This window comes from Lepidochelys olivacea (assembly GCF_965140295.1).
Source record: "Lepidochelys olivacea isolate rLepOli2 genome assembly, chromosome: 25".
Classification (NCBI taxonomy): domain Eukaryota; kingdom Metazoa; phylum Chordata; order Testudines; family Cheloniidae; genus Lepidochelys; species Lepidochelys olivacea.
Window position 1 is genome coordinate 13,018,485 of NC_140435.1, and position 23,861 is coordinate 13,042,345.

Below are 23,861 nucleotides of genomic sequence, written 5' to 3' on the forward strand. Positions count from 1 at the left end.
GCATGCTAACACCAACCCACGTGCAAAGGGAAATTCCAGAGTCTTTTATTGGAGCCTTTGCATGGCTGCGCTGCCCTCTAGTGGTACGTACTACATCTCATCCCTGAGACTGTAGCATTGAGGAAAAAGCAAAGGCTGGAGAGAGAGAGAGAGTGTTCATTTGATGAGGTCCTTCATGTACTTCCAGCCATCATGGGTGTATTCACGGACCTTGGTGGGAGCCACAGAGAGAGCAGACACAGTGGCCTGAACTCCTGCAAGAAAAGTAGCAGAGAGAGGTCCTGAGAAGAGCATTAACACAAAGCTGAATTTGCTACTGTTATTCATGATGGATCACACAGATCTCCCCATTTAACAGGTGAGATCTATCCTTATGAAAGGAAGTTTCAGACAAACCTAGGCATCATTCTTGTCTCATCTGGCATCACCACCTCAAACCAGGTCTGAAGGATGGTTTTGTGGTTAAAACAGCACCGGGACATGGGGGATCTGGGTTCTTTTCCTGGTCCTCCACAGACTCCCTCTGTGTAACTTTAGGCAAGTCACTTATTCTCAGTGGGCCTTAGTAATTTGCTAAGTGTTTGCAGAGTGCTTTGAAATGCTCAGATAAAAATTGCTAGAGAAGGACAAAATATTATCTTAAGGTGGTACAGGAATAAAGGGAAATGTCTTCCCTTTTCACACTAGCCTAGTAGGGCAAAGGTTGAGTTCAACTGTACTCAGTATCCTTATACAACAAGCCAGTTGGGTTTATAAACTCTTCAATCCTTCAACAGAGATGGGACTTCTCAGGAGTAAAAGTCGTCATAGTGTCTCTTTATATTGCTACCTCCATGATCGTGGTCAGTTTTGCTGTCTTAAATTACCTGCTGCATAGGTAATAATAATAAAAGTCCCTAGTTCTTACATAGCACTTTCCATCAGTAGATCTCAAAGCACTTTTTTTACAAAGGAAATCAGCATCATTATCCTCATTTCACAGATAGGGAAACTGAGGCACAGACTTGCAGCAACTTGGCCATGGGCACCCAGTAGGCCAGTGGCAAAGCCAGGAATTAGAACCCAGGTGTTCCAATCCATTGCTTCATTCACTAGGCCACACTGCCTCCCTTCTTTCAATCTAATGGGCCAGCATTCTAGGATAAGTTGTATCACTGATCATAGACCTATTCTATAGCTTAGGCAGTGAAGGGTCACGTCTTACCTGTGTTCCAGGATTCAGAGACAGAAAAGTCAAATTTTGGAGCGGATGGAAGCTAAAAAAAAGAAAGAAAGAAACGGGGGGGGGTGGGGGGGGAAGAATCAGAAGTGTTTGTGGACACTAGCTACATACAAAATGGCTAAACGATGGTTTAGAAGGAATAATGAAAAACAGAAGCTAACAGACTCCCTGGGTCACCTTGGGCAAATCACTTAAGCTCTGATTCAGTTGACCCAGCTGTTAAATTGGGTAAAAGAGTAACATTTTCAAAAGCAGCTTTGGTGCCTAAGTCACTAAGGTGACTCTGAATTGCTCACAATCTAAGGACACAGATTGGGTGAGGGGAAAAAAACAAAACCTGAACAAAAACAGTAGGCAATTTATACACAACTTGATTAACTATAAGCACCATGGCAGAAATGGGTCTTTAAAAGGGAGGATCGATACATTAGTGTTTGTAAAGTGTTTAGAGATCCTCAGAGGAAAGATGGCTCAGGAATACCAGCTATATAAAAAAAAAAAAATCTAGACATTTTCATTTTCTCATCCTTTGCAAATTATCCCTTTCATGTCCCACCTCAGATAAGTTCTCGCTCTCCCAACAAGTTTAAAAATCTATTCTCCTTCCATTCCCCTCAAATTAAAAAAATAAGTACGGGGGAGAAGTCTGGCTTCATTGAAGTCAATGACAAAACTCCCGTTGACATCTATGGAGCCAGGATTTTTCCCCAGCACTTTCCCTTCCTCCCTCAACACCAAGCCAATTTGCTAACCAGTCTTATCTGCACAGTTCTTACCTCCCAGCCTGTGTAATCTGTCCATTCCTGTATAGCTGGAGGCAGTGCTGCTCGAGCCTTTTTGAGGGCCTCTGCTCCTTGACTGCCATTTCCCAGAAGCCCCTGATCATATGCCACATACATGGCACCTCCAGCCAGGCTGCCTTTGACGAAGAACCTGAGAGGGAACGAGTAGCAACAGAAACCCAGTTTGCATGTAGAGCTTTTCAACCAGCAGATCCCGATCCCCAGAGGGGATCACAAAAGGCAATGAGGGGTAGAAGGACATAGTCACAAGGCATTAACATTTTATTACAATCTAAAGCAAAGAAAATCTAGCTCTCCCACCCCCACTCTCACCAGTCAAGATCAAGTATTCTTTGTCAACCTCTTAAAGCCACACACAAATACATTATATAGGCTTATTGTTGCTACTTTTCTTAAAAAAATTCTCATAATAAATGTAAGGGGAGTCATGAAAATATTTGACTTAAAAAAACACTGCCAACTATTTCAAGAACTAGCTGTGGGTAAGAAATCCATATTTAATGAGGTTTCCTAGTGCATCTCACGAATAAGCGCTCAGATTACCTGATAGAAATGTGTCCCTCTAATGCAGTGAATTACATTGCAATTAGCATCTCACTCCAACCCATTCTGAATTTGTTGTGTGTTTAAGACTCAGACTGAGTGTTGGGTGTGCAAGGAACACAAGTCTGGACAACAACTGGTAATCCTGCAAAGGGGGAATGGAGATATTTAGCTTGGGCCCTATTTGCTTCCTAATGATGGATAAGAGATGCCTGTGGTATTTATTTTTCCTCAGTCAAAAGGGAGAAAGGAAGGAGTTGCGCTTTGTTTTTTACCATTACAAACTCAGGTCCTGTCTAATCTACAAGACTCTATAGTAACTAGAGACCATGTCATATGATGACATCACAAGAGCAGAGGGTGTGAAAACTACAGCAACTGAGAGGGCAAGGGATTTATAGTCAGATTGTTTCAAATGCTGCATTTGTTGGCTGATCTTTAACAGCAATGCTTAGCTAACATGGTGGAGAAAGGAATTCTCTGTTAAAGATTCAACACACCTGGCACCACCCCCACTTCAGCTAATTCCACCCCTTCCCTGAAAGGTGTGAGCTCAGAACACACACCATCCCAGGCCCATAGTTGGGCTCCCAGCGCAAAGCCGGGCGGTGGGGTGGGTGCCCAGCTTGTTGTAGGTTTTTTTAAAAAAACATTTCTGGCCCCCGTTACCCATGGTAAGAAAGCAGATGGTTGCGGGGAAGGGAACCTGAGGGAGGTGGAGCCGGGAACTTGGGGAGAGGCACAGGGAGGAGAGCGTGTAAAGCGGCACTTGGGGGAGGGGAGGCTGAAGGGGGTCAGGTGGAGCAGGCAGAGGGGGGAGGGGTTTGGGGGAACGCTGAAGGGGCAGCTGGGGGGGTAGCCTGGGAGGATGCTGAAGGGGGCAGTTGGGGGGGGCCCAGGGGTGGTGAGGGGGCAATTGGGGGAGGTGATAGGGGCAGGTTGAGGGGGAGAGGACCAGGGCAGTGAGGGACAGTTGGGGGAGGCTGAAGGGGGCGGTTGGGGGTGGGGGCAGGGTAGGCTGAAGGGGACATGGGGCTCTGAGGGGCAGTTGCAGGGGGGAAGCTGATGGGGGCGGGGGGGCAGTTGCAGGGGGGAAGCTGATGGGGGCGGGGGGGAGGAGCCTGAAGGGGGTTGTGGGGGGACAGGGGCGGGGAGGGGCAATGGGGGAGGCTGAAGGGGGCTGTGGGGGGGCAGGGGCGCTGAGGGGCAGTGGGGGAGGCTGAAGGGGGCGGTGGGAGGGGCAGGGAGGGGCAGTGGGGGAGGCTGAAGGGGGAGGTGGGGGGGCCGGGGCGCTGAGGGGCAGTGGGGGAGGCTGAAGGGGGCGGTGGGGGGGAGGCTGAAGGGGGCGGTGGGGGGGCAGGGGCACTGAGGGGCAGTGGGGGAGGCTGAAGGGGGCGGTGGGGGGGCAGAGGCGGGGAGAGGCAGTGGGGGAGGCTGAAGGGGGCGGTGAGGGGCAGTTGGGGGAGGCTGAAGGGGGCGGTGAGGGGCAGTTGAGGGGGCGGCTGAAGGGGACCGAGGGGCCCACGTTGGCGGGGGCACTGCGGGGACCGAGGCGCGGTCCGTCCCGCCCGCCTCACCTGACGACGGGGAAGACCCGCGAGGAAGCCATGACGGGAGCCCAAGGGCAGCAGCGAGCGCTCGCCCGGCCGATCCGCGCCGCAAAGGCTTTCGGGCGTTGTAGTCTCGGCTTCCGGCCGGTCACGTGGCCAGCGCCGGCGGGCGGTGACCATTGTTACCCGCACAGAACCCCGCCCCCGCCCCCGCCCCCGCCGGCTAACCCACGTGACCCTGGGCGCCCACACACACTTCCGCCTCGGTAGCTGTCATGGCGGCCAGGCCAGGTGCAGGCGAGGGCGGAGCCAGACACGTGACCTTCCCCGCCCGGGGGACGTTCCCTGCCTCGTCAGGTCACCCCCCTGCAGCCAGGTAGGTGGGGGGGTGGCGTGGGCCGGGCCTCCCAGCCCAGCCCAGCCGGGGGTCCTGGGTCTAGCGAGGGGGTGGGAGCGGGGAGGGTGCAGGACGGAAAAGCACCTGCCCCGGGCAGCGAGCGAAGCAGATGCGCGGCGACGCTGCAGCTCTGCTCAGCCCCCCCGCCCCCCGCACTAATCCCGCTCCCCCCGCTCCCTGCAGCAAGCCGCAGCGCCTCCCGGACCCGGCAAACCCAGCCCCTTGTTCCCTCCTGCGACCTGCCCTCCGCTGTCCTCCCAGCCGGCCTGCCGCCGGCGAGAAACGCCCCTGAGCCATCGCACGGACAGTGAAATAAAGCGCCAGGCGAGCTCCCGCCGGCTCTTTAAAAATGTACCTCGCCCCTTCGCCACCGTTCCCGCTCCCTGCGGTAAGCAGCCCTCTCGCGGCGACCCCCGTCTACGCCAGGAGCCCCCCACCGGCAGCCCGGCGCAAAATCTTGCGGCGTGCGCTGACACTGCATCTTGCCGTCAGCCCGGGAGACCCCCTGAGGCATGCAGTAAGAGTCCATTCGCCGTTCTCCGCGCAGGGTTGCAACATGGACTAACATCCCACTCCGCTTAGCCGCACCCTGGCTGGACCCACGCACGGCCCCCTTGGCGGCTCAGCTCCGCTGCACGCGTTACAAATGCCTTTGGCTGTTGCTGACCTCATCCTGCTACATGTAAATATAGTGGATCCCTCCCTTATCTCACAGTAAGGCACCAAGATATAAAATGTACCTATCCCGGTGACATCCCGCCACCCCTGCTACCTGCAGCTAAATGCAGCCCTGCAACAAGTAATGAAATCCATCTAGCCATGACCTATGGCAGGGTAATCTGCGATGAAAATCTTTGCAGCTATTATTACTGTATTTGTTTTATTATTTACAAGCATACTGTAGAGTCAGATACGGTGTTTTCTCCTGTTTACTGTTTAGGGCCCCAATCCTGCAATGGGCTTTCTGTGAGCCTGGATCTTTACCCCTATGGGGTTTCCCACTGGAGTGCTGCAGAAATCAGTGGGGGGAAATAACTTGGGTTCAGCTTGTCACGGAGTATGTGGGGCCTTGTGTATAAGCCCTGATCTTGTTTGCCCTTGAAGTCATTGGCAAAAATCCCATTAACTTCAATAGGAACATGAACAGATGCTATGGCCCTAATCCTGCAATTAGATCCTTGTGAGCAGACATGTCTCAATGTGCAGCCCCCTTCATTTCAGTTGGGCTTTATGTGAATGAAGGAGTCCATCCCCACAGATCTAATTGCAGGATTGGGTCACAGTTTCTGTGAAAGTAAATTTAGCTGAAGTAAGACTCTCTGACCACCATTCTCCTGGAACCTTGCTGGAAATGGGATATTTATCTCATGGGGCTGCCAGAGCGCAGAACTCTGCCAATAGGAATTTATTGTTATATTTGGGAGGATTTAAATGTATAGCTACCAAGCCTCAAAATTAAGGTAATACAGACAACTTTAAAACCACCCTTCTATATGTGAATTCTTTACCCTGGTTGTTATCAACAGCACTTAAGATGACTACCGCAGAAAGAGAATACAGGAGAAAAAAACATTTTTCACTGCCTTTTTTCCATTGATTGACTTTGTGGCATTTGACAGCACTTTGCATGTAGCCTTTCCCCCCTGTCATTTGTTTGGGTCTTTCGCACACCAACGGGAAAGCCAACCAATTTTTAAATATAGGAAAGTGTGGTTGCAAAGCCCTGGAAATTGGCAGCATGTCGTAGAGATAAGTGTAACCTCTGAAACAATTGTTAACTCTTTTAAAAAATGATCTTGTGTTGACTGTCTCTTTAAGTGTTAAGGGGAGCGGCTAGTGATGCAAAAACTATGTAAATGAAAGAGAGAGGAGAGAGAGATCAGAAGAACTGGAGGAGTGTTTCTGGCAAGTGATGCTCAGTTTGGTAAGGGGATGATACTAGTATTCAGTATATTTCAGTGCTGGGTTAGGTCTTTAGTTTTCCTTTTTCAGATCATGTCCTTAAAGGAGGAGTAAAGAAGTAAAATTCCCCCCCACTTCTTGTCCAACACTGACTGTAAGCTTGTATGTCACGTTAAGTGTGCCTAATACACTGAGATCCTTTGGGATGGAAAGTGGGATATAAATTTAACTTGTCGATATTTTTACTGGGGTTTGGAATCAGTTTTAAATGTTACATTTTAGGGGCAGGGTGAGCTTAATTATGTTTATGGTGCTGAAAAAATGTCTAATTTATTTTGCATTTCAGATTTGATATATTTTGAGGTTTGTGGGAGTTTGTAGCACCGCATGTTGCATAATGTATGTGTCGGGCATTTAGAATCTAAGGGAAAGTTAGATTTTCAGTTCATGGCTAAAGCTGGGAGTTGGTGCTGATTCTTAAAAAGAAAAGGAGTACTTGTGGCACCTTAGAGACTAACAAATTTATTTGAGCATAAGCTTTCGTGAGCTACAGCATCCAATGAAGTGAGCTGTAGCTCACGAAAGCTTATGCTCAAATAAATTTGTTAGTCTCTAAGGTGCCACAAGTCCTCCTTTTCTTTTTGCGAATACAGACTAACACGGCTGTTACTCTGAAACCAGTGCCGATTCTGCAGTTCGTTGCTGGGATGTTCCATTAAGGGTAAAAGTGACTTTTTAATTCTTTTTTAATCCTGTTCATTCAAGAAAGACAGACAGATACAGGGCATGAGGAAGTGCTGTTTCATTGATAGCCGTTTTGGAAAGATTGAGTGATGATGAGAGTTTAACGCCTTTCCTGTCCATATCACTGACAAATCACAGTGAAAGCAAGTTAACAGCATCTGATGGCTGTGTGGTGTCCTGCATGTTATGAGTTTGGTAGGTCTGTCCATTTCTCTGTGGATAAGTGTCTACATGACAAAGACCATCAACAATCTCATCAGAGAGGCCAATGACTGAAAGAGCTAAGGAAGCCATAGCCCTTTTCTCTAGAGGAGCACCTCCGAGTTCTGGGTTGAAGTATGATGTATTGGCAAGAGTGGAAGATCAGATACTACTAAAGTGCTTAGGTAGATCAATGAGCATAATGTAAAGACCAAAAGAGGGCGGGAGGGATGGGCGGATAGGTACCTTCCCAAATAGCTTAAAGGGTTGCTAAAGGATGGTTGTGTAGCTAACGCACAGGACTGAAAGTCAGAATTCCTGAGTTCTGTTGCCAGCTCTGACCTTCCTCTCTCCGTGCATCAGGGGGCTCCGAGGCCAAATTCATTAATGTTTAGAAGTTGCTATGTAGGGTAGTGTACTACAGGCCTGATTCTGATCTGTCTCCACATTTGCCAGGGTGCGACTCCAGTGACTTTAGAGGAATTCCTTCCTATTTACACTGGATTATGCAAGCTCAGAATCAGGCCCCGTGTAACCCCAAAAATGTAACATAATTGCAGTCAGCTGTTTTATGTGTCTAGCCACGGCTGGCTGCAAGCCAAATACCACCTACCTAGAAATAAGCTTGAGGATTTCAAAAGGCTAGGATAAAGAGCTGCATGTTCTGTAGTTTGAGTTTTGCTAATCAGAATAGAAGGAACGTTTAGACAGGTTACCTTGGTTTTAAGTGCCCCTAACTTTTTTACACTTTTTATTGTTGTTATCACTCAAAATGCTTTAATGATTAAAAAAAAAGTCATTTGTTAAAATTAAAAAGATGAGTAACTCAGTAGGGGTTATTCTAGTAACCCACTAAAAGATACGTGCTTTGTTTAAGATAGCTATAAAAAATTAATTAAAAGTAAATACCTCAGAGCAGTCCGAGGGAGCTTTTTTTCGGGCAAGAAGCTGACACCCCAAACTCTGCAGCGGGAAGGCAACTGGCCATCGATGACCTGCTGTCACTTCCTCTAAACCATGTCAGACTTTGGAAATGATGTCTTGGAATGCTCTAAATCTGTTGCTATAACATAAATGTGTGTGTGCTTAAGGCTTAATAAAAAGTCGTTTTAAGTAAAAGCATCCTGATTTGTATCAATCATGTATTAGACAGAAAAACGGTGTCCCCATTGATTTATTCCTGACCCTGTCTGGAAAAAAAACAGCTAAATAACAACTGCTTTGTGTTCTGAAACCCTGAATAACAGATTGGCAAGCTAGTTGCCAGGAGTTGTGGTGAGGAAGGGTATGATTGATATAAACAGTTTGTTTGTTTATTTGCATATGCAAGGCACTATCATTAGATTGGCCAGTTTGTAGAATGCATCTGATTTGTCAAAGATTTCTTTGTCCATAGTCCTCTAATTCCAGTGCAACTGCGTCAAACACCATATTCCAGAGCAGAGTCAACTCCTTTGAGGAGAACCTTCTAGGAGGGATTGCCATGTAGCAGCAGAGCAGATTACAAATTCCGGCCAGTTACGAAAGGTAGCATCTAAACAGGTGAGTCTTAAGGCTTGAATTTCAAATAACTGTGGGATCTAATATGGGGAAGAAGATCCAGGGTCCAGGAGTGGAAGCTGATCAAAAGATCAAGCCCAGTATGTCAAGGCACTCTCAGCAATGCCTCCAAGCCAGAGTGAAGGGGACAGCTGGAATATAGGAGGGCAAAGGAGGTTGGTTTGGGAGGATCTCATATAGACACTGCTTCTGATCTCGCGTCTACATGTATAATTCCATTAACTTCAGAGGAGTTGCTCCTGGTTTACACCAGTGCAAGAGAAGAGAATCAGGCCCTGATGAGCAGCCAGTGCCTGTTCAGATAATGCCGTCAGATCTGGAGGTGCAGGAAGGTCTGTGCAAGTGACACCCCCCCGATCCCACTTGGGACAAGCTAAAATGCTACGGGGATGTTCGTTGCTCAAGTTGCCTGGGACTGACTGAGAACTCCAAGGTGGCAATCGCTGGGCACGCCAAACACTTCCCTCTTTCATCTTGGCTTTCACCAGGACACATCACAGACTGCCCCCTTCCCCCATGCCTCCAGCTACTATGATTGGACCACCCCCCTCCAGCTGCCTTGCCCTGGAGTTTGGGGCAGGGAGGAAAGTTGCCCGCTCTGAGCCGTCTGTAAATCAGCTCTGCTCTGTTGATTTTCAGGGCCGATTTACACTAGCTGGGGCTCTGGCACCGATTCTGGAGCCTGGAGTTCGGGGACCCAATCAAATGGTTCTAGTGGGGGAGGCTTCGGCCTGCCCTGGGAGCAGCCATTGCACTATACCTCTGCTTCCTTTCCTGTTAGCTTTTAACCACAACAGGACTTTGCTTCTTGCTTTGTTATTTATTGTCCTGCATCCGGTTACGAGGGGCCTTATCAAAAATGTATCAAAGGTCCCAGGGGAACAAGAGAGGCACAGAGTGTTAGCCGGATTTATCCAGTCTGTAAATGAATTAGACCGTGGAAAGCCAAGCGGCTTGCACTGCGTCCAAGGGGAGACTCAGCCTTGCAGTGTTGGGATCAGGGTCCTACAGGGCAGCTTGAATTTACACCACGGGAATTCGGAAGGAAGCTGCTCCTTCGATCAGCTGGGCCCTACCTCAACCATCAACTGCAGCTATTTTGCTACCGGGCCTCCCCAACCTATTATTAGCTGCCAGGGGGGACTTCTCTTGCCAGTTCACACGCTTGCCATTACGCTGTTCACACAGGCCAGCTTGTTACACACGGGGCAGAGGTTGACGGCGCTTGGGACACTGCACTCACCCTTGAGGCTCTCTTCGTTCATTCCCCCAAGGCTTCGGGGAGGATGATCCCACCTGGGAAAGCGCTTTGTGCTGCTGGGATTATAGCCGGGCTCCTGGCTTTCTTTTGGAGAGACACCTTTAACCCAGGTAGGCGGAGAGAGGAAACAGCCAGAGCTTGGAAAGAGGCTTCCAGCGGTGCTGGAACAAATTGTATAGTGTGTGTGTGTGTGTGGAGGGGGGGTGTGTGGTTTGAGAGCCATTGAACCAAACTCTAACGCTTGTCTGTGATGGAAACCGCTTCCCGCAGCACCCCCAATTCCAGCACCTATGGAGGGTGAATGGAGGAGGGGGAGTGTTCCCAAACTGTGGTCTGTGGAATGCTTGCCTGTGGTCTAGAGAGACCACAGGTAGCTGCCTCTCCTTGTTTCCACCTGCAGAGAAGATCTGGGAATGAGCGACCGGGGATGGATTGCTTCATGATTCCCTGTTCTGTTCATTCCCTCTGGGGCACCTGGCGTTGGCTACTGTCCAAAGACAGGATACTGGGCTAGATGGACCTTTGGGCTGACCCAGTATGGCCATTCTTATGTCTGTGAAAGCAGCTGGGATCAAGAAAGAGCCAACCTAGCTGCATTTATTAGGGGCCATTCCTATATGCGAGGTAGAGAACAGGCAGTGTGGTCTAGTGGATAGTACACTGAACTGTGACTCAGGAAACCTGAGTTCTGTTCCCTTCTTTGCCACTGACCAGCGGTGTGACCTTGGGTATGTCACTTTCCTTGTCTAGCTCCATTTCCTCACTCCCATTTTTTGTCTGTTTAGATCATAATCTCTCCCAGTGCCTCATTTTTCCACCTGTAAATGGGCAAGCCCCTTCGTTTTCAGTGTGAATCCGTTCTTACTGAAAAAATCCCGGGTTTTACAAAAAGTAGTATTCCTTTTTTTCTGATTTTCACCCTACTTTTGTATCATTCAGATATATAAAAATAACTGGTTTTATTAGGGAAATGCAGTACATTGCATGAGATCTATGTATTACGATAATACATTAGTCTGTGTGTATACTCAAAGCTGCCTGTTGAAATAAGACTCTGTATTAGTCTAGAAGATACACACAGTAAACAAACAGGCCCGCACGCAAGCTCTGCAGTGCGTGCGCATCTGAATGTACTGATGAATGTCACGCCTGCCACATATACTTTTCAAGCTGTTAGCAGATAACGGTTTAAAGATTTGACACACTACCATGGGAAGAAAGTGAAAATCTGTAACAGAATACGTTTCAGAACACAAGGAAGTATTCAAAAGTTTAAAAAAAAACAAAACCGGGAAAAGGACGAAGTTGAGTGTTTGTGCGGCAAAAGATGTATCCCAATTATTAAATGTAAACGGGGCCGGCTCTAGGGTTTTTCCTGCCCCAAGCAAAGAGAGCACAACTGTCCAAGCAAAAGAAAAGGGGTGGCCAGAAAGCCGCCCCTGGAATTGTGCTGCCCGAAGCATGTGCTTGCTTTGCTGGTGCCTAGAGCCGGTCCTGAATGTAAATATTTATAGGCTAGCAGTTCTAAGTCTACAACAGTAAACTCATCGTTCTAATGAACAGTTTGATTTGGGGATTAGCGTTCTATTGTTTTTGAAAACTCAAAGATGTGTTTTGAGTTCTGTGTTAATTCTGCAGCAAACCATGTTGAATTCCATTCATCAAAGCATTAATCTACTGACTGTTTTTCCCCTGTCTTTCCGTCCACCGAAATAAACCCAGATATTCACCCAGAAAAGATTATTACTAGTTTTTTCCGCCAGTTTTCACCCGTTTTTGTTGTTGTCGAAATAAACACCAACCAATTCCTGGGAAAATAAAAACCGAAAACAAAGGGCCCTAAAAATAGGTAATAACAGGGCTTCCTGTTTATTTAGACTGTGAGCTCTTTGGGGCAGGGACTGTCCTCACTACGTGAACGTACAGTGCCTAGCGCAGACGAGCTCTGATCTCAGTTGCTGTTGTACAAATAATAAGGAAAGAGGTACTACAGTAGGAGCAGCAGTGCCAGCAGGAGTGACCCGCTCCCCTCGGGGCTAGGGGAACGTAGAGCAGATATGCAAGACAGCTGCAAATGTTCAGTAAGTGGTCACAGACCAACTGGTGACATTTCTGCACAGAGTGGGGTAGGAGAGTTGGTGGCACAGCCATCTCTATTGAATGCTCCTTAGACCCTATGATGAGGATGTCCAGGTGAATAAAGACCGCTTTAATATAAGTCTTACTGGGGCAGATGGGGCTCTTCAGATGTGTTAGGCGGCTCACCGAAGAGAAGGGAGACTCTGATTTCAAACCCAAGGCATCAGGCATGGACAGCCAGCATGTAAAAGCCTGTCAATAGACATGCTCATGGGAACTGATAGCCACGTTAAGTGTACCCCAGAGAGCTAGGGCGTTCCCTGCAAGCAGCACACTACAGCCTTCCTTGCGTGTTGTAACAGGGCAAGGAGCAAGTGAGTAAGCTGAAATCTGCACGTTGGAAAGTAGGAACACTGACTGGGAGAATTTTGGAGCTATGTGTGGTCTTAAAGGGGAGAAGAAGAAATGTGATGTGTACAAGAGACCAACTGGAAGGGTTGTAAAGCCAAGATGCTGGCAGAGGGTTACCAAATCCTCAGGGAGTTCAACATCCTAAAACAGTATTGGAGTTGTTCTGGATGAAACCATGCAGAAGCATGTGATACAGGTTACCAGAAAGTCAGACTGACTGATAAGGGTCAGACTGTTCAGGGAAGAGGTAACGAGCCATATAATACGGGGGTATTTACTAAAGTTAGGAGTGGATCAAAGAGTAAAAGAGGAATTTTTCGATGAGTTGTTGTTGTCCTTTATTGGAAACATACCATCCAACGAGAAGATAATTATCAGAGCAGATCTAAATGCACATGTTGGAACTGGAAAGACTGGATATGAAAATCCATGGAGGGCACAGAACTGGAACCAGAAACTCCAAGAGGACACGATCCTACAGACTTGTCTTGCGCTGGGCTTGGTGATCGTAAACACACGCTTTCAGAAGAGGGAAAGCCACCTTGTAACTTATGCCAGTGAAGGATACAAGTCCCAAATTGATTTCCTTGTAATGAGAAGAAGGAACAGATCATGAATAATCGATTGGAAGGTAATACCCAGCAAGCGCATTGTGAGACAGCACAGACTTCCCCTTATGGACTTCAGAATGCGACAGAATGCGGAAATATCTGAATGCCTGGGCTCCAAAAAGGCCTAAGTGGTGGAAACTTAAAGATGGATGTGAAAAAACCTTCAAACAAGGAGAAAGGCGTAGACTTACTGACTGGTTCAAACTAACATCAGCTCTGCTGGAAACGGCACATGAAGTCCTAGGAGTGACGAAACCAGTGGCAGATAGGATAAGAAGAGAGACTTGGTGGTGCAATCCTCAAGTTCAATAATCCATTGAGGAAAAAAATAAGTGCACCTTCAAAAAAGGGCAGGCCAATAGCTTGAGCAGTGATAAGATGGCATCTTTTGAGGCAAAAAAGGAGGCTAAAAAGTGTTGCAGCAGCTTAAAGTATGGTCTGTGACGAGCTATATAACTGACAAGGAGGACATGAGGGAGGGAAGACCATCTGTAGACTCACCAAGGCAAGAGAGAAGATGATGAGGGATGTGAACAAGTTTGCTTACATTAGAAATTAATGTGGCATATTGCTAATGAATGGGGAATCAACCAACAAAGTTTGGAGTGATTATTTTTCAAGAGTGATGAATGAGAAATTAAGGACACGTAAGCTGAACTGGGATGTGATAATTACATAGAATCATAGAGTTGTAGGACTGGAAGGGACCTCGAGAGGTCTTCCAGTCCAGTCCCCTGCACTCAAGGCAGGACTAGAAGGCTTAAACGAAGAGAAGTTGAAGAGGCGCTTAGGAAAATGAAAAAGGAGAAAGCATCTGGCCCAAATGAAGTATCAGTGGATGCAGTGAAGTCCTTGAGGAGGGAAGGCATCAAGTATTTTACAAGTTTGTTCCATGGTATTCTTAAGAAAGAGAAAATGCCAGATGAGTGGCATAAAAGCTTTGTCGTGCCTACTTTTAAACACAAAGGAGCTCTTCCACGGTGTGTTAATGATCTTCCAATTAAGCTGATGTCACAAGCTATGGAAGTAGTGCGAGAGAAGATTACTGAAAAGTGTCTGCATGGGATGGTTGATATCTGGAATGGTCTCTTGCCATACTTCCTATCTTTCCTACACAGTGGGATAGTTTCCAATCTTGAGTGCTCCCTGCATCAGTAATTGTAATTCCTTTCATTCTTCTTTCACTAACACTTTTTTCTTGTGCTCTCTCCCTCTCCCCACCCCCCAAGACAGCATCTCTGGTGCCCGAGTTCTCCTGACCGGAGCCAGCACTGGGATTGGAGAGCAGATGGCATATCACTACTCCAGGTTTGGTGCAGAAATAGTTCTGACTGCCAGGAGGGGAACACTGCTGCAGAAAGTAAGAGTCTCCTCACACAGGAGAAGGCAGAATGGGGGGGAAGATGTGGCCGTTAAAAATATTAGGATGTAGAGCTGGTCAGAAATTTTCCACCAAAACTGTCTTTTGACAGAAAACGGTGGGAGAGGGAGGGTTGACTAAATGATTTTTTACATGAAATGTGTCTGCTTTCTGTAGAAAAATGTTGATTTTCTGTCTTTGCTGAAAAACACTCCCAAATCAAAATCGTTCAATTGTGAAATGCTGCTGCAGTGCTTTTTGGGAGCTGTAGTTTGGGTGCCTTGTGCTCCCATTCTTGTCAATGGGCCAAAATCTCCAGCCGGACTTCATCTCCCACGATGCAGTGCCACCATATGACTGCCATGATGCACCACCTCCCCCCTCACCAAAGCGGGGATGCTGTGGTGCATCATTGGAGATGTAGTCCAAGAGGGAACCCAACCTGTCGAGGAGACATGGGAGCACGTGACTCGGGACTACAACTCCCATGAGGCACTGGAGCAGCATTTCGGAATTGAAATATTTCCATTCTCAAGCAAAATATTTCACTGAAAACTCAAAATTTTCTTTGAGGAGATAAAAAAAACATTTTCCAACCAGCTCAAATAAGTTGGATATACAAACTCATCCATCCCTAGAGTACAGAAATCATGTGAGAACAGGCCCAGTGTAAGGTTCTGAGCTGATGGGAAGGGATGGGACTCTGGGAAGGGGAATGTAAGGACATTGCACTAGGACTGGGCTCACCTAAGCCTGTTTCAGTGTCTCGTTTGGGCTTCGTTCACATTTGGGCATATCACACAGCTCTGGCAGTGCAAAGGGGCCTTGTAATATGAGTACTCCAGGCCCCTTTGCCATGTCATAGGCTTAGGCTTGTCTGCATTTGCGAGTTATTTCAGATTAAGGTAGGTCATGAATTTAAAGCACAATTCTGGAATCGTTTTTCATGTGGACACTGTTATTCTGGGTTAAGGTCGGGTGTTATTTTAAAGTGTTATAATTATTCCTGGGTTAATGTCCTCATGTAGATAAGTCCTTTAAGGTAAATGAGAATCGCTCCCTTTTGGGTTGGATGGAAGTAAATGTGGGTGTAAAGTGTGTGACTTTGTTCATAGTTGGCTCTTCTTGACCATGGCATGAAAACAGTGAGGGGAATGAAGTAGCAGCCCCTCGTCTCTCCGCACCAAAGAAAAGTAGACTTAGATCCGTCTGTTGTTGTTATTCCCCTAGGTGATGGAGAAATGTCTGCAGCTGGGAGCAAAGCGAGTCTTTTACATCCAGGCCGATATGTCTTCCCCTCAAGCCCCGGAAAAGGTGGTGCAGTTTGCTTTGCAAAAATTGGGTGTGTATTGGGCTGTCTGAAGAAAAGCGACTGATGCTGTGGGGGGGATCCCAGGTGTCCATGTGAAAGTCAGCCTGAGACTATAACAATTCCAGATCCCCCGGGGCTGGAGGAGAATATGGTTGCAGCTGTCTCATTTTGAATGGCCTGGTGGGAAAGGTTCCCTAATAATACCGAATTCCTGGGTCTGATTCTCATTCACACCAAGGCTCCTTTGCACCTCTCCGCTCACGTAAAGCACCCTCAAAGTGAGTGTACGTTCATATCCATTGCACCCTGCCAGAGCAGCGTTAAGGGGCCTTGCCTCAAACGAAAGTCAAGCCCTCTGTCTTTCAGGGGCGTTAGCTGATTAACCCTCATGATGCGCCTCTGAGGAAGGGATGGAGGGAGAGCAGTATTGTTCTCATTTGACGGGGAAAACTGAGGCACGGCACAGTTCAGGTCACTGCTTCAAATTCAGACCTAGTTACTATGATGGCTGGTACTATATAAATACCAGCAAGATTAGATCAGACAGATCTGGCCTAGCTGGAGACTGTTGTTCCCATGTAGGCTGTAATGAGCTCTCAGTCCAGTTCTTAATGGACACGTGTCCACATCGCAGACAGCACCATCCCAGCTGGTCTCAGGTGCTCCTTCTCATTGGTAGCCTCCACCAGGAGGCCAAGGACTCTGTGGGCTGTGGAGGTTGAACCTTTGGGAGTGGGCTCCTCTGGATCGAGGTGGAATCCAATAGGTGGGACAATGCGGGCAGACTTTCCCTGGGCAGGGGGGAAGCCGGGCTGCAGAAGGCAGGAGCAGGCTTCAGCAGAGGTCTTTGTCCTCCAGGGATGCCAAGGCTGGAAAAGAAGGATGGCCCAGTGATTAGGGTTTTAGCTGAGGACTTTGGCTTCAATTCCCTGCTCTGCCACAGCTTTCCTAGGTCACCTTGGGTAACTCACTTCATCTCTCTGTGGCTCAGTTCCCCATAATACCCTGCCCTGCTTCACAGGGAGTTGTGAGGGTAACTACATTAGAAAGATTTCAGGGTGCTCAGACTCTGCTGTTATGGGGGTCATGTAAGTACCTTAGATAGGCCCTCATGTGATTCTGTCTCTCTCTGGATCATGCCTGGCCCAGTTTCTCTCAGGCTGCGTCACACCCAGCACTGGTAACCCAATTAAGGGCAGTCAGAACTGGGAGCCACAGTCCTGGGAAGGTCTCTATTCACCCAGCTCCCTCTGTACATCCTGCCTCGATCCTGGTAACGCAGCAGGAAATTCAGAGATGCGTGGGAAAGCTGAGCTGCAAGATTCCCCAGGTCACAAGCTGCCAAACAGGGCTTCCCTTGCTGTGCAACTCTCTTGAAGGGTTTCCTTTCATTTACTACAAACATGGTGGGTGGCTTTTCCTTTCCTGCGCTGGCTCTGCTATTGATCGGTTTAAGCCGTGTTGCCTTGGTTGGAGCCAGGCGAGTGGGAGTCAGGACTCCTGGGTTCCGCTCCTGGCTCCAAGGGTGACCTGGGTTCATTCTCTTTTGGCCTGACATGTCTTTATGTAGCCCCCATCGCTGTTGTGGCTGAGTGCCTCAGTGTCCCCACCTCAGCCAGTGATGGATGGATGTGTGAGGAGGGTACCTTGTGTGTCTATTCCAGCCTGGTAGTGGTTGAAATCTCAGCAGTGCCCTTGATTGATAGGGGGGTGCAAACTGGGTCGAGCCAACTCCAGCTGCCTAGCGCCCAAGGGGCAGCTGTCTTTGCTGTGTGTGTGTCCCAGGGGATACTCAACAATGCCTGCAGCTACCCTCTTCTTTTGAAATGGAGATGCAGCTTGCAGGGACTACACTTCCCACCAGGCAATGCTTCACCTGGAGCCAAGTGGCACTGCAAAGAGACACCCATTGCCATCTCTTTAGGTGCTGCCTGGGGGGTCCCGAGGAGTTGCCTTGACTGGGCACATCCTGGGCTCCCGCTGGTGGACTCTTCCCAGCAGCCCAAAGGAAAGAGCTAGCTGGTTTTCTTCCTCCTTTATGCTGCATCTGTTGACCCATGGATGGCCCCGTACCTGACCCCCAGCCTGTTCTGCTGCTTGTAGGGGGACTGGATCACCTGGTGCTGAACCACATTGGCGGGACCCCTTTCCGGATGTGGGACGGAGACGTGGAACACACCCGCTGGCTCATGCAGGTGGGTTTCTGCAGCAGAGAGAGAGAGACACGGGGCAAATGCAGATTGGGGGCAACGCCACTGAAGTTGACTCTAAACAAGGGTGAAATGAAAAGGTCCGTAATGCTTTGCTGCTGATTGAGAAGCCCGCCGAGATGTGAGGGAGGTGGATGTAGGTAGCTGATCTAGTTAGGTCATTGCCATTCAGCCTCCTGTTTATCCAGCTCTCTGTCTGTCTGATTTCTAGGGCACCAATCAGTGTAGTAGCTAGTGAGGGTGTGTAACTTGGCAGTGGCTTCTAGGACGCAACTTACAGATGCAGGGTTTTCTGTTGAATCACTCCAGTGAGTAGCCAGCTACTGTTCTATAGATATATGGGCCTATGCCATGGTAACGGACTGATGTATATGCTAATAAGCTTGAATTAAAAGGCCTAGTAGGAGAAGGGCACACCAACATTAGTAGGGTGAGGAAATACCGATAAGGAAAAGGGGCTCAAACACCTACTGAATGTGCATTAGGCATTAGCGTAACCTCTGATTAAAAGGTGGCACTCAGCCCATGCACTCCAGGGAGATTTCCTGGAACGTGCCAGGCCAAGCACCACTCGTGGGTCATTTTACCTACTACAGGGTTCCCTGCAAAGGATGGTGTGAGTATGCAAGTTCTGGCTGCTTGTATTATCTAGATCTACTTTGCTATGTTGTAGAGTTTGTGATAGTGCTGATGGTGCTAATAAAACTATTGCAAATTCAAAAGGTCTTCCCTAAGTCTGAGTGTCTCTCTCACATACGCCAGGGCCCTCGCTCTGAAATTCATTGTAATACTGTGACGGATCTAGAGGCAAGCAAACACTGCCAAACCATGGAATGTTAAATTGGGAAATCTAAATAATGCCTAACCAATAGATCAGGCAACTGATGTCAGGTTTTAGGACCCTCAGATGCTGAGCTGTTTTACTGACTCATCTGAGAGGCCAGATCAGGTGAGTCCTACTAGCTCCATTCCAGGTTATGAAAGGGCTTGAGCCTCTTCTCAGAAGAAGAAGTAGGGGTCAGGGGTAGAGAGATCCTGGAGGGAAAAAAACAGTCAAGCTCAGGAGAAAACTTAGTCTGATGTTTATTCTTTGTTAATTAAGTTCACAATAAAGGTAAACCCAGGAAGGCGGTAACTTTGGACCAAAACCAGGGTGTTAGGATCTGGGTGGGGAATGCCACTGTCTAACAGGCTGAAAACCAGAGAACAACTGGCTGCTTCTTGGAATTCTTGGTAAATGTGTAGCAATAACCTTAACTCTGGCCCCTCCTCGTTAATCTGAAATCTTAAAGTGCCCCAAAATGTAGTGTTCCCATTATCCTATCAGTCCAGATCCCCAGATAGGTGCAACCTTTCCCTGGATGCTTTATGTAGCAAATCAAGCACCTGGCCCCTTTCATTTCATGACCTCTATCCTGGGTGGGTGACCCAATCCCCAGCCCTCCCACTGAACAGATGTTTCGTTTTGGCCTTGGCTGCCACGTTCCCATTCCTTTCACGTCTCATCTCCTTTCATTCCAGGTGAATTTCCTGAGTTACGTGGCCTTGGCGTCTGCAGCTCTTCCCATCCTGGCTGAGAGTAAAGGATCTCTGATTGTGGTTTCTTCCCTCACAGGTCAGTGCTTGAAACCTGCACAGAGCTATGGCTGATAAAGACGGCAGCCCCACCCACCCCCCACCCGCTCATGCAATGCCTCAGCTTGATCCTGCATGAGTTTCTAAGCCCTGCCTGCCGCAATCTTCAGAACTGCAGTGTGAATGGGACTCTGGCCCTTGGCAGGGCGTCTCTGGATCACATCATTTCATGTTCCTATAGGGCTTCCCACCTTCAAAGCACTTCCCAGGGCATATACCCACTGCGGTGGCCGAGTGTATGGGAGGGCAGCAGCCAAACCACCACACGAGATATTTTGGCCGAGAGTGTGAACTGATTGCTACAGGCAGGGGGCAGCCCGAACAGCAAGGAATCTTTTCCCCCCACGTGCATGATGATTGTCCTAGTGCATTATGGGATTGGATGTTTCCGTCTTCTGATGCATCCACTGCTGGAATGAGGAAACTAGCTGGAGCAATGGTCTGATGCAATGTAGCAAATCCTCTGTTCCTATGTGCTCCTTCCAGGGGGTTCTCTCCCAGCTGTGCCCTCACCCTCTGTCTTGTTCTGCCAGCCGTTTCACTTGGTTTCCTCTCCTCATGTTTTCCTTTCTAGGAAAAATCTCAACTCCCTTCACAACCTCTTACTCTGCCACCAAGTTTGCTCTGGATGGATTCTTTAGCTCCCTGCGCCACGAGCTCGCTATGCAGAAGCAAGACGTATGCATCACACTGTGCATCTTGGGGCTGATCGACACTGAAATGGCTTTGGAGAAGACAAGGTATGTGTGTGTGTGTGCAGAAGAATGTGTGTGCGAGAGTGTGTGCCTGCATGCAGGCGTTCACATGGGTGCAAGAGAACGTATGGTGCGAGAATGCATCGGTGGGTATTCCTGCATGTGCGTACATGAGTGTGAGTTAGCGTGCCCACGTCTGGGTATGCACTAGTGCGTGCAGGGATGAGAGTGGAAGGGTGTGCATGCATGTGCATCTGGATACGTGCATCTGGGTGCACTTGTGCATGCGAGTGTGAGTGTGCACGGCCCCGGTTTGCTGGTTTGCATCTTTCACTCCTGAGATGTCGGTTCGCACAGAGCAGGCCAGCGCGGTGACGGGGGGTTTGTATGACCGGGTGACTGTTCCCTTCCAGGGGCAAGGTGTACATGAGCGCCTATCCAGCCGCTGAAGCCGCGCTGGCCATCATCAAAGGCGGAGCCACCAGGGCACGGGAGGTGTTCTACCCCTGGTGGCTGGAGCTGCTGTGCTGCCTGCGGGACTGGTTCCCCAACCAAAGGGATGTCGTTATACAGAGCTTCTATAACTACACCAGCGCCTGAGTGATGCAGAACCGCCATTCCCTTCGCCCTGCAAGTACAGGCGCAAGGCCCTCGGCTCCTGCTGGGGTCAAGGTCAGCCATTGGCTTCAGTGCGAGCAGCATTTGGACCTGGAACAAGAAATATCCGGAAATCCTTGGCTAAGGGTCCAGTAGCAACCTTAGCTCTGACCCCTCCTCTGTCCCCATCAACCTTAACTCTGACCCCTCCTCTGTCTCCATCAACTTTAGCTCTGACCCCTCCTTTGTCCCCATGAACCTTAACTCTGACCCCTCCTCCATCCGTATCAATGCCTGACCCGTCCTTCTTCCCCATCAACCTTAACTCTGACCCCAACTCTGTCCCCATCAACCGTAACTCTTTACCTGTTCTGCTCCCTGTCTGTTCCATGCATGCTCCAAAGACCTCGCACTGTCGTCTGATTGACGCTACCTCAGCGTCTCATGCCCCTTGCCGCATTGACTCCAGCCTCTGCAGCCTCATCCATCCATTCATATGGGCTGGAGTCTCCCCTCTGCCCCAGCCCACGATCTCCCAGGGCTAGGGATAAAGACTTCTCAGATGCAGGATAGAAACCATCCTCCCAGCTGGGAAACCTACCTGTCACCCCCACCTCAATGACACCCCCCCCCCAGCTGCTATGGAATCCAGTGGATTTTGTGGGTGCTCCGCCCTTCTGAAAATCAGGCTATTTTAAGACCCTGGCAAAGCTAATTTGAATGAACGAGCGAGGCAGCTTGGCCACCGCAAGGTGGCAGTAGTTCGCAGTGATTGGCAGCGCAGAACCTGAGCTGTGGACAAGATTAGTTTGGTGGCTTTCTCCAGGGCATGGGGCCAAATACCATTCAGTTAAGCTCAGGGAATTCACGTAGTGCTTCTAGGCTGGCAGTGTAACGGTAGCAGTGAACTGGGCCACAGAGGGGTCTCGCACTCAGACTAGTGCTGGGCCTGGTGCTTATAACTCAGGTAACTGACAATGCCCAAGTAACTGTCGTACAAAGTTGTTCCCATGTGAGCCGAGTTGTTAGATTCGTTCGTGCGCTGCCTGGAGGGGGAGGGATGGCGAACAGCTGCGGGGTGGTCTTTGAAAGAGATGGGTGAGACGGAGAAAGTAAAAACAGAGCAGAGACGAAATCCTGCCTCAGTGGAATTTTGCTGGCTTCTAGGGGACCAGGGATTTAAGAAGGAAGGGTCTGTTTAAGTGTGGGTAGCTACTTGGGAGTGGAGACAGTAGTCAAATCAGAGAAATGTAGGGCTGGAAGGGACCTCAAGAGGTCACCTCGTCCAGCCCCCAGTGCTGAGGCAGGATTAAATATACCAGTCCCCAAAAGTTTACAGTCTAAACAGACCAGAGGCAGATTATTATAGCCCTGTTGAATTGAGTCCCAGAGAGAGATGGACTGACTCGCCCAAGGTCCTACAGGGACTCTGGCAGAGCTGGGAATCAACCCCCAGGTCCTAGGCCTTTAATCACAAGGCCACCCTGCTGCCCTGCCAACAGAGCTGTTCACAATCAAGATGAAGGCAGAGAAAATAAAGCAGAGTTGGGCAAAAAGCCCCCGAGCGTTGTGTTTCCTGCAGGCGTGCCGAGCCCGGCCGTCCGGCTTCCAGATCCGTCAGAAACGTCCAACCTCAGCCCCACGCCAACAGTCGGCCCCTGCTTGGCTTTCCAAAAGCAGCATCGTTTCCGGTCTAGGCTGCAGGCTGTCTTAGCGCTCCCGGGTCCAGAGTGGCTCTATTATTCAATTCCGGATGTTGGGGAACCGTCTTTCCATCCGTGAGCAGTGGGGCTGGTGGAGGCTGAGGGTACGAGCAGGAACTGTAGACGACTCTTAGGGATCCAGCCCAGAGTTCTGCTTCCTCCCTTGTGCAGCTGGACACAGTGGCATTCCAGCAGCACCTCGCAGGCTGGAGAATGCCCTTTAAGGACGTGTGGAGGGGATTTGGAAGTGGCTCCGGGGGCAGGCCAAGCTGTTTGGGATGGAAAGAATGTCTCTGCCCTTAGTCACTAACCTTTTACGCTGGAAACAACAGGGAATGTGCACGGTGGCTCGCCGCCACTGGGCAAACCCGCTGCAGTGGGCATTTGTTAAGCAGCTTGTTGTTTGCTTGTGTGTATTTTAGCCCTGTGTGCGGGGAGTCTCTTCAGACACTCTAGGCACCCTGAGCATGACACTGCAATCCTGGGGAGGGAGAGGGTGGGATTGCAGCACACGTAGATGTACTCCCAAGCTAATGTTTATCTAACGAACATGGGTACCAAGAGCAGGGAAGCCACGGCAGCACAGACTAGCCACCCGCACGCGTACTCAGGGTCTCAGGAGAGCTTGTACAGCCTATGCTGAAGCCAGTGCTGCTGTTATTTGAGCTGGCTGGGTCGGAACTAGCTTGCATATGGCTACCTGAGATTCAGTCACACTCCTGACTGCAGTGTAGACATAGCCTAAATTACAGCAGCCTCTGGGCTGCTCTAACTTACAGTGAGGCTGACAGATCCCTACACCTGCACTGTCATCTGCATGTATAGCTCCTTTTACCAGGGCGCTTCAGAGCCCTTCACAAAGCTGGGTCAGTACCATTATCTCCAGCCTATGGGTGGGGAAACCGAGGCAGCAGCTGCTCGGCAAGTCAGCCACAGTTACAGAAGCAGAAACGGCTCCAGCCCTAAAGGGAGCATGGCCAGGATGGATGGGTCTGGGGGAGTAGACCCCAAAGGTTTGGCTTGTTGCAATACACACGGTTGGGTCCCCAGCCCTGCAGATTTGGG

General features: G+C 49.2%; 2 protein-coding genes across 10 annotated transcripts; one reads left to right on the top strand and one right to left on the bottom strand.

The window, feature by feature from the left end:
• Positions 1-29: 29 nt before the first annotated feature.
• On the bottom strand, positions 30-4,959 carry MICOS13 (mitochondrial contact site and cristae organizing system subunit 13). 2 transcript variants are annotated; one of them, XM_084614403.1, is made up of 4 exons: positions 4,871-4,959; positions 1,999-2,155; positions 1,205-1,256; positions 30-254 (listed from the first exon to the last, which is right to left on the bottom strand). In XM_084614403.1, the coding sequence occupies exons 2-4, from the start codon at positions 2,119-2,121 to the stop codon at positions 157-159; spliced, it is 273 nt and encodes a 90-aa protein (XP_084470529.1). In that variant the 5' UTR covers positions 2,122-2,155; positions 4,871-4,959; the 3' UTR covers positions 30-156. The 2 variants fall into 2 exon arrangements, with proteins under 2 accessions (XP_084470529.1, XP_084470528.1); XM_084614402.1 differs by lacking the exon at positions 4,871-4,959 and adding an exon at positions 4,146-4,281.
• HSD11B1L (hydroxysteroid 11-beta dehydrogenase 1 like) lies at positions 4,363-22,652 on the top strand. 8 transcript variants are annotated; one of them, XM_084614396.1, is made up of 10 exons: positions 4,390-4,494; positions 7,071-7,138; positions 8,759-8,904; positions 10,111-10,293; positions 14,514-14,644; positions 15,875-15,986; positions 18,060-18,151; positions 19,688-19,781; positions 20,376-20,541; positions 20,910-22,652. In XM_084614396.1, exons 4-10 carry the CDS (start codon positions 10,209-10,211, stop codon positions 21,094-21,096), a joined length of 867 nt encoding a protein of 288 aa, XP_084470522.1. In that variant the 5' UTR covers positions 4,390-4,494; positions 7,071-7,138; positions 8,759-8,904; positions 10,111-10,208; the 3' UTR covers positions 21,097-22,652. The 8 variants fall into 8 exon arrangements, with proteins under 8 accessions (XP_084470520.1, XP_084470522.1, XP_084470525.1 ...); XM_084614393.1 differs by lacking the exon at positions 4,390-4,494 and adding an exon at positions 6,334-6,439; XM_084614394.1 differs by lacking the exon at positions 7,071-7,138 and having other exon boundaries at positions 4,363-4,494.
• Positions 22,653-23,861: the final 1,209 nt, after the last annotated feature.

What these genes read in the sequence shown, in the direction of transcription:
- MICOS13 (XM_084614402.1), bottom strand. Translation starts at nt 4,177, where the DNA reads ATGGCTTCCTCGCGGGTCTTCCCCGTCGTCAG. An exon ending in CGGGTCTTCCCCGTCGTCAG is followed by an intron (nt 2,156 to 4,145) that starts GTGAGGCGGGCG and finishes GTTCCCTCTCAG; the next exon opens with GTTCTTCGTCAAAGGCAGCC. An exon ending in CAGATTACACAGGCTGGGAG is followed by an intron (nt 1,257 to 1,998) that starts GTAAGAACTGTG and finishes TCTTTTTTTTAG; the next exon opens with CTTCCATCCGCTCCAAAATT.
- HSD11B1L (XM_084614394.1), top strand. Translation starts at nt 10,209, where the DNA reads ATGATCCCACCTGGGAAAGCGCTTTGTGCTGCTGGGATTATAGCCGGG. An exon ending in ACACCCGCTGGCTCATGCAG is followed by an intron (nt 18,152 to 19,687) that starts GTGGGTTTCTGC and finishes CTTTCATTCCAG; the next exon opens with GTGAATTTCCTGAGTTACGT. An exon ending in ATGGCTTTGGAGAAGACAAG is followed by an intron (nt 20,542 to 20,909) that starts GTATGTGTGTGT and finishes GTTCCCTTCCAG; the next exon opens with GGGCAAGGTGTACATGAGCG.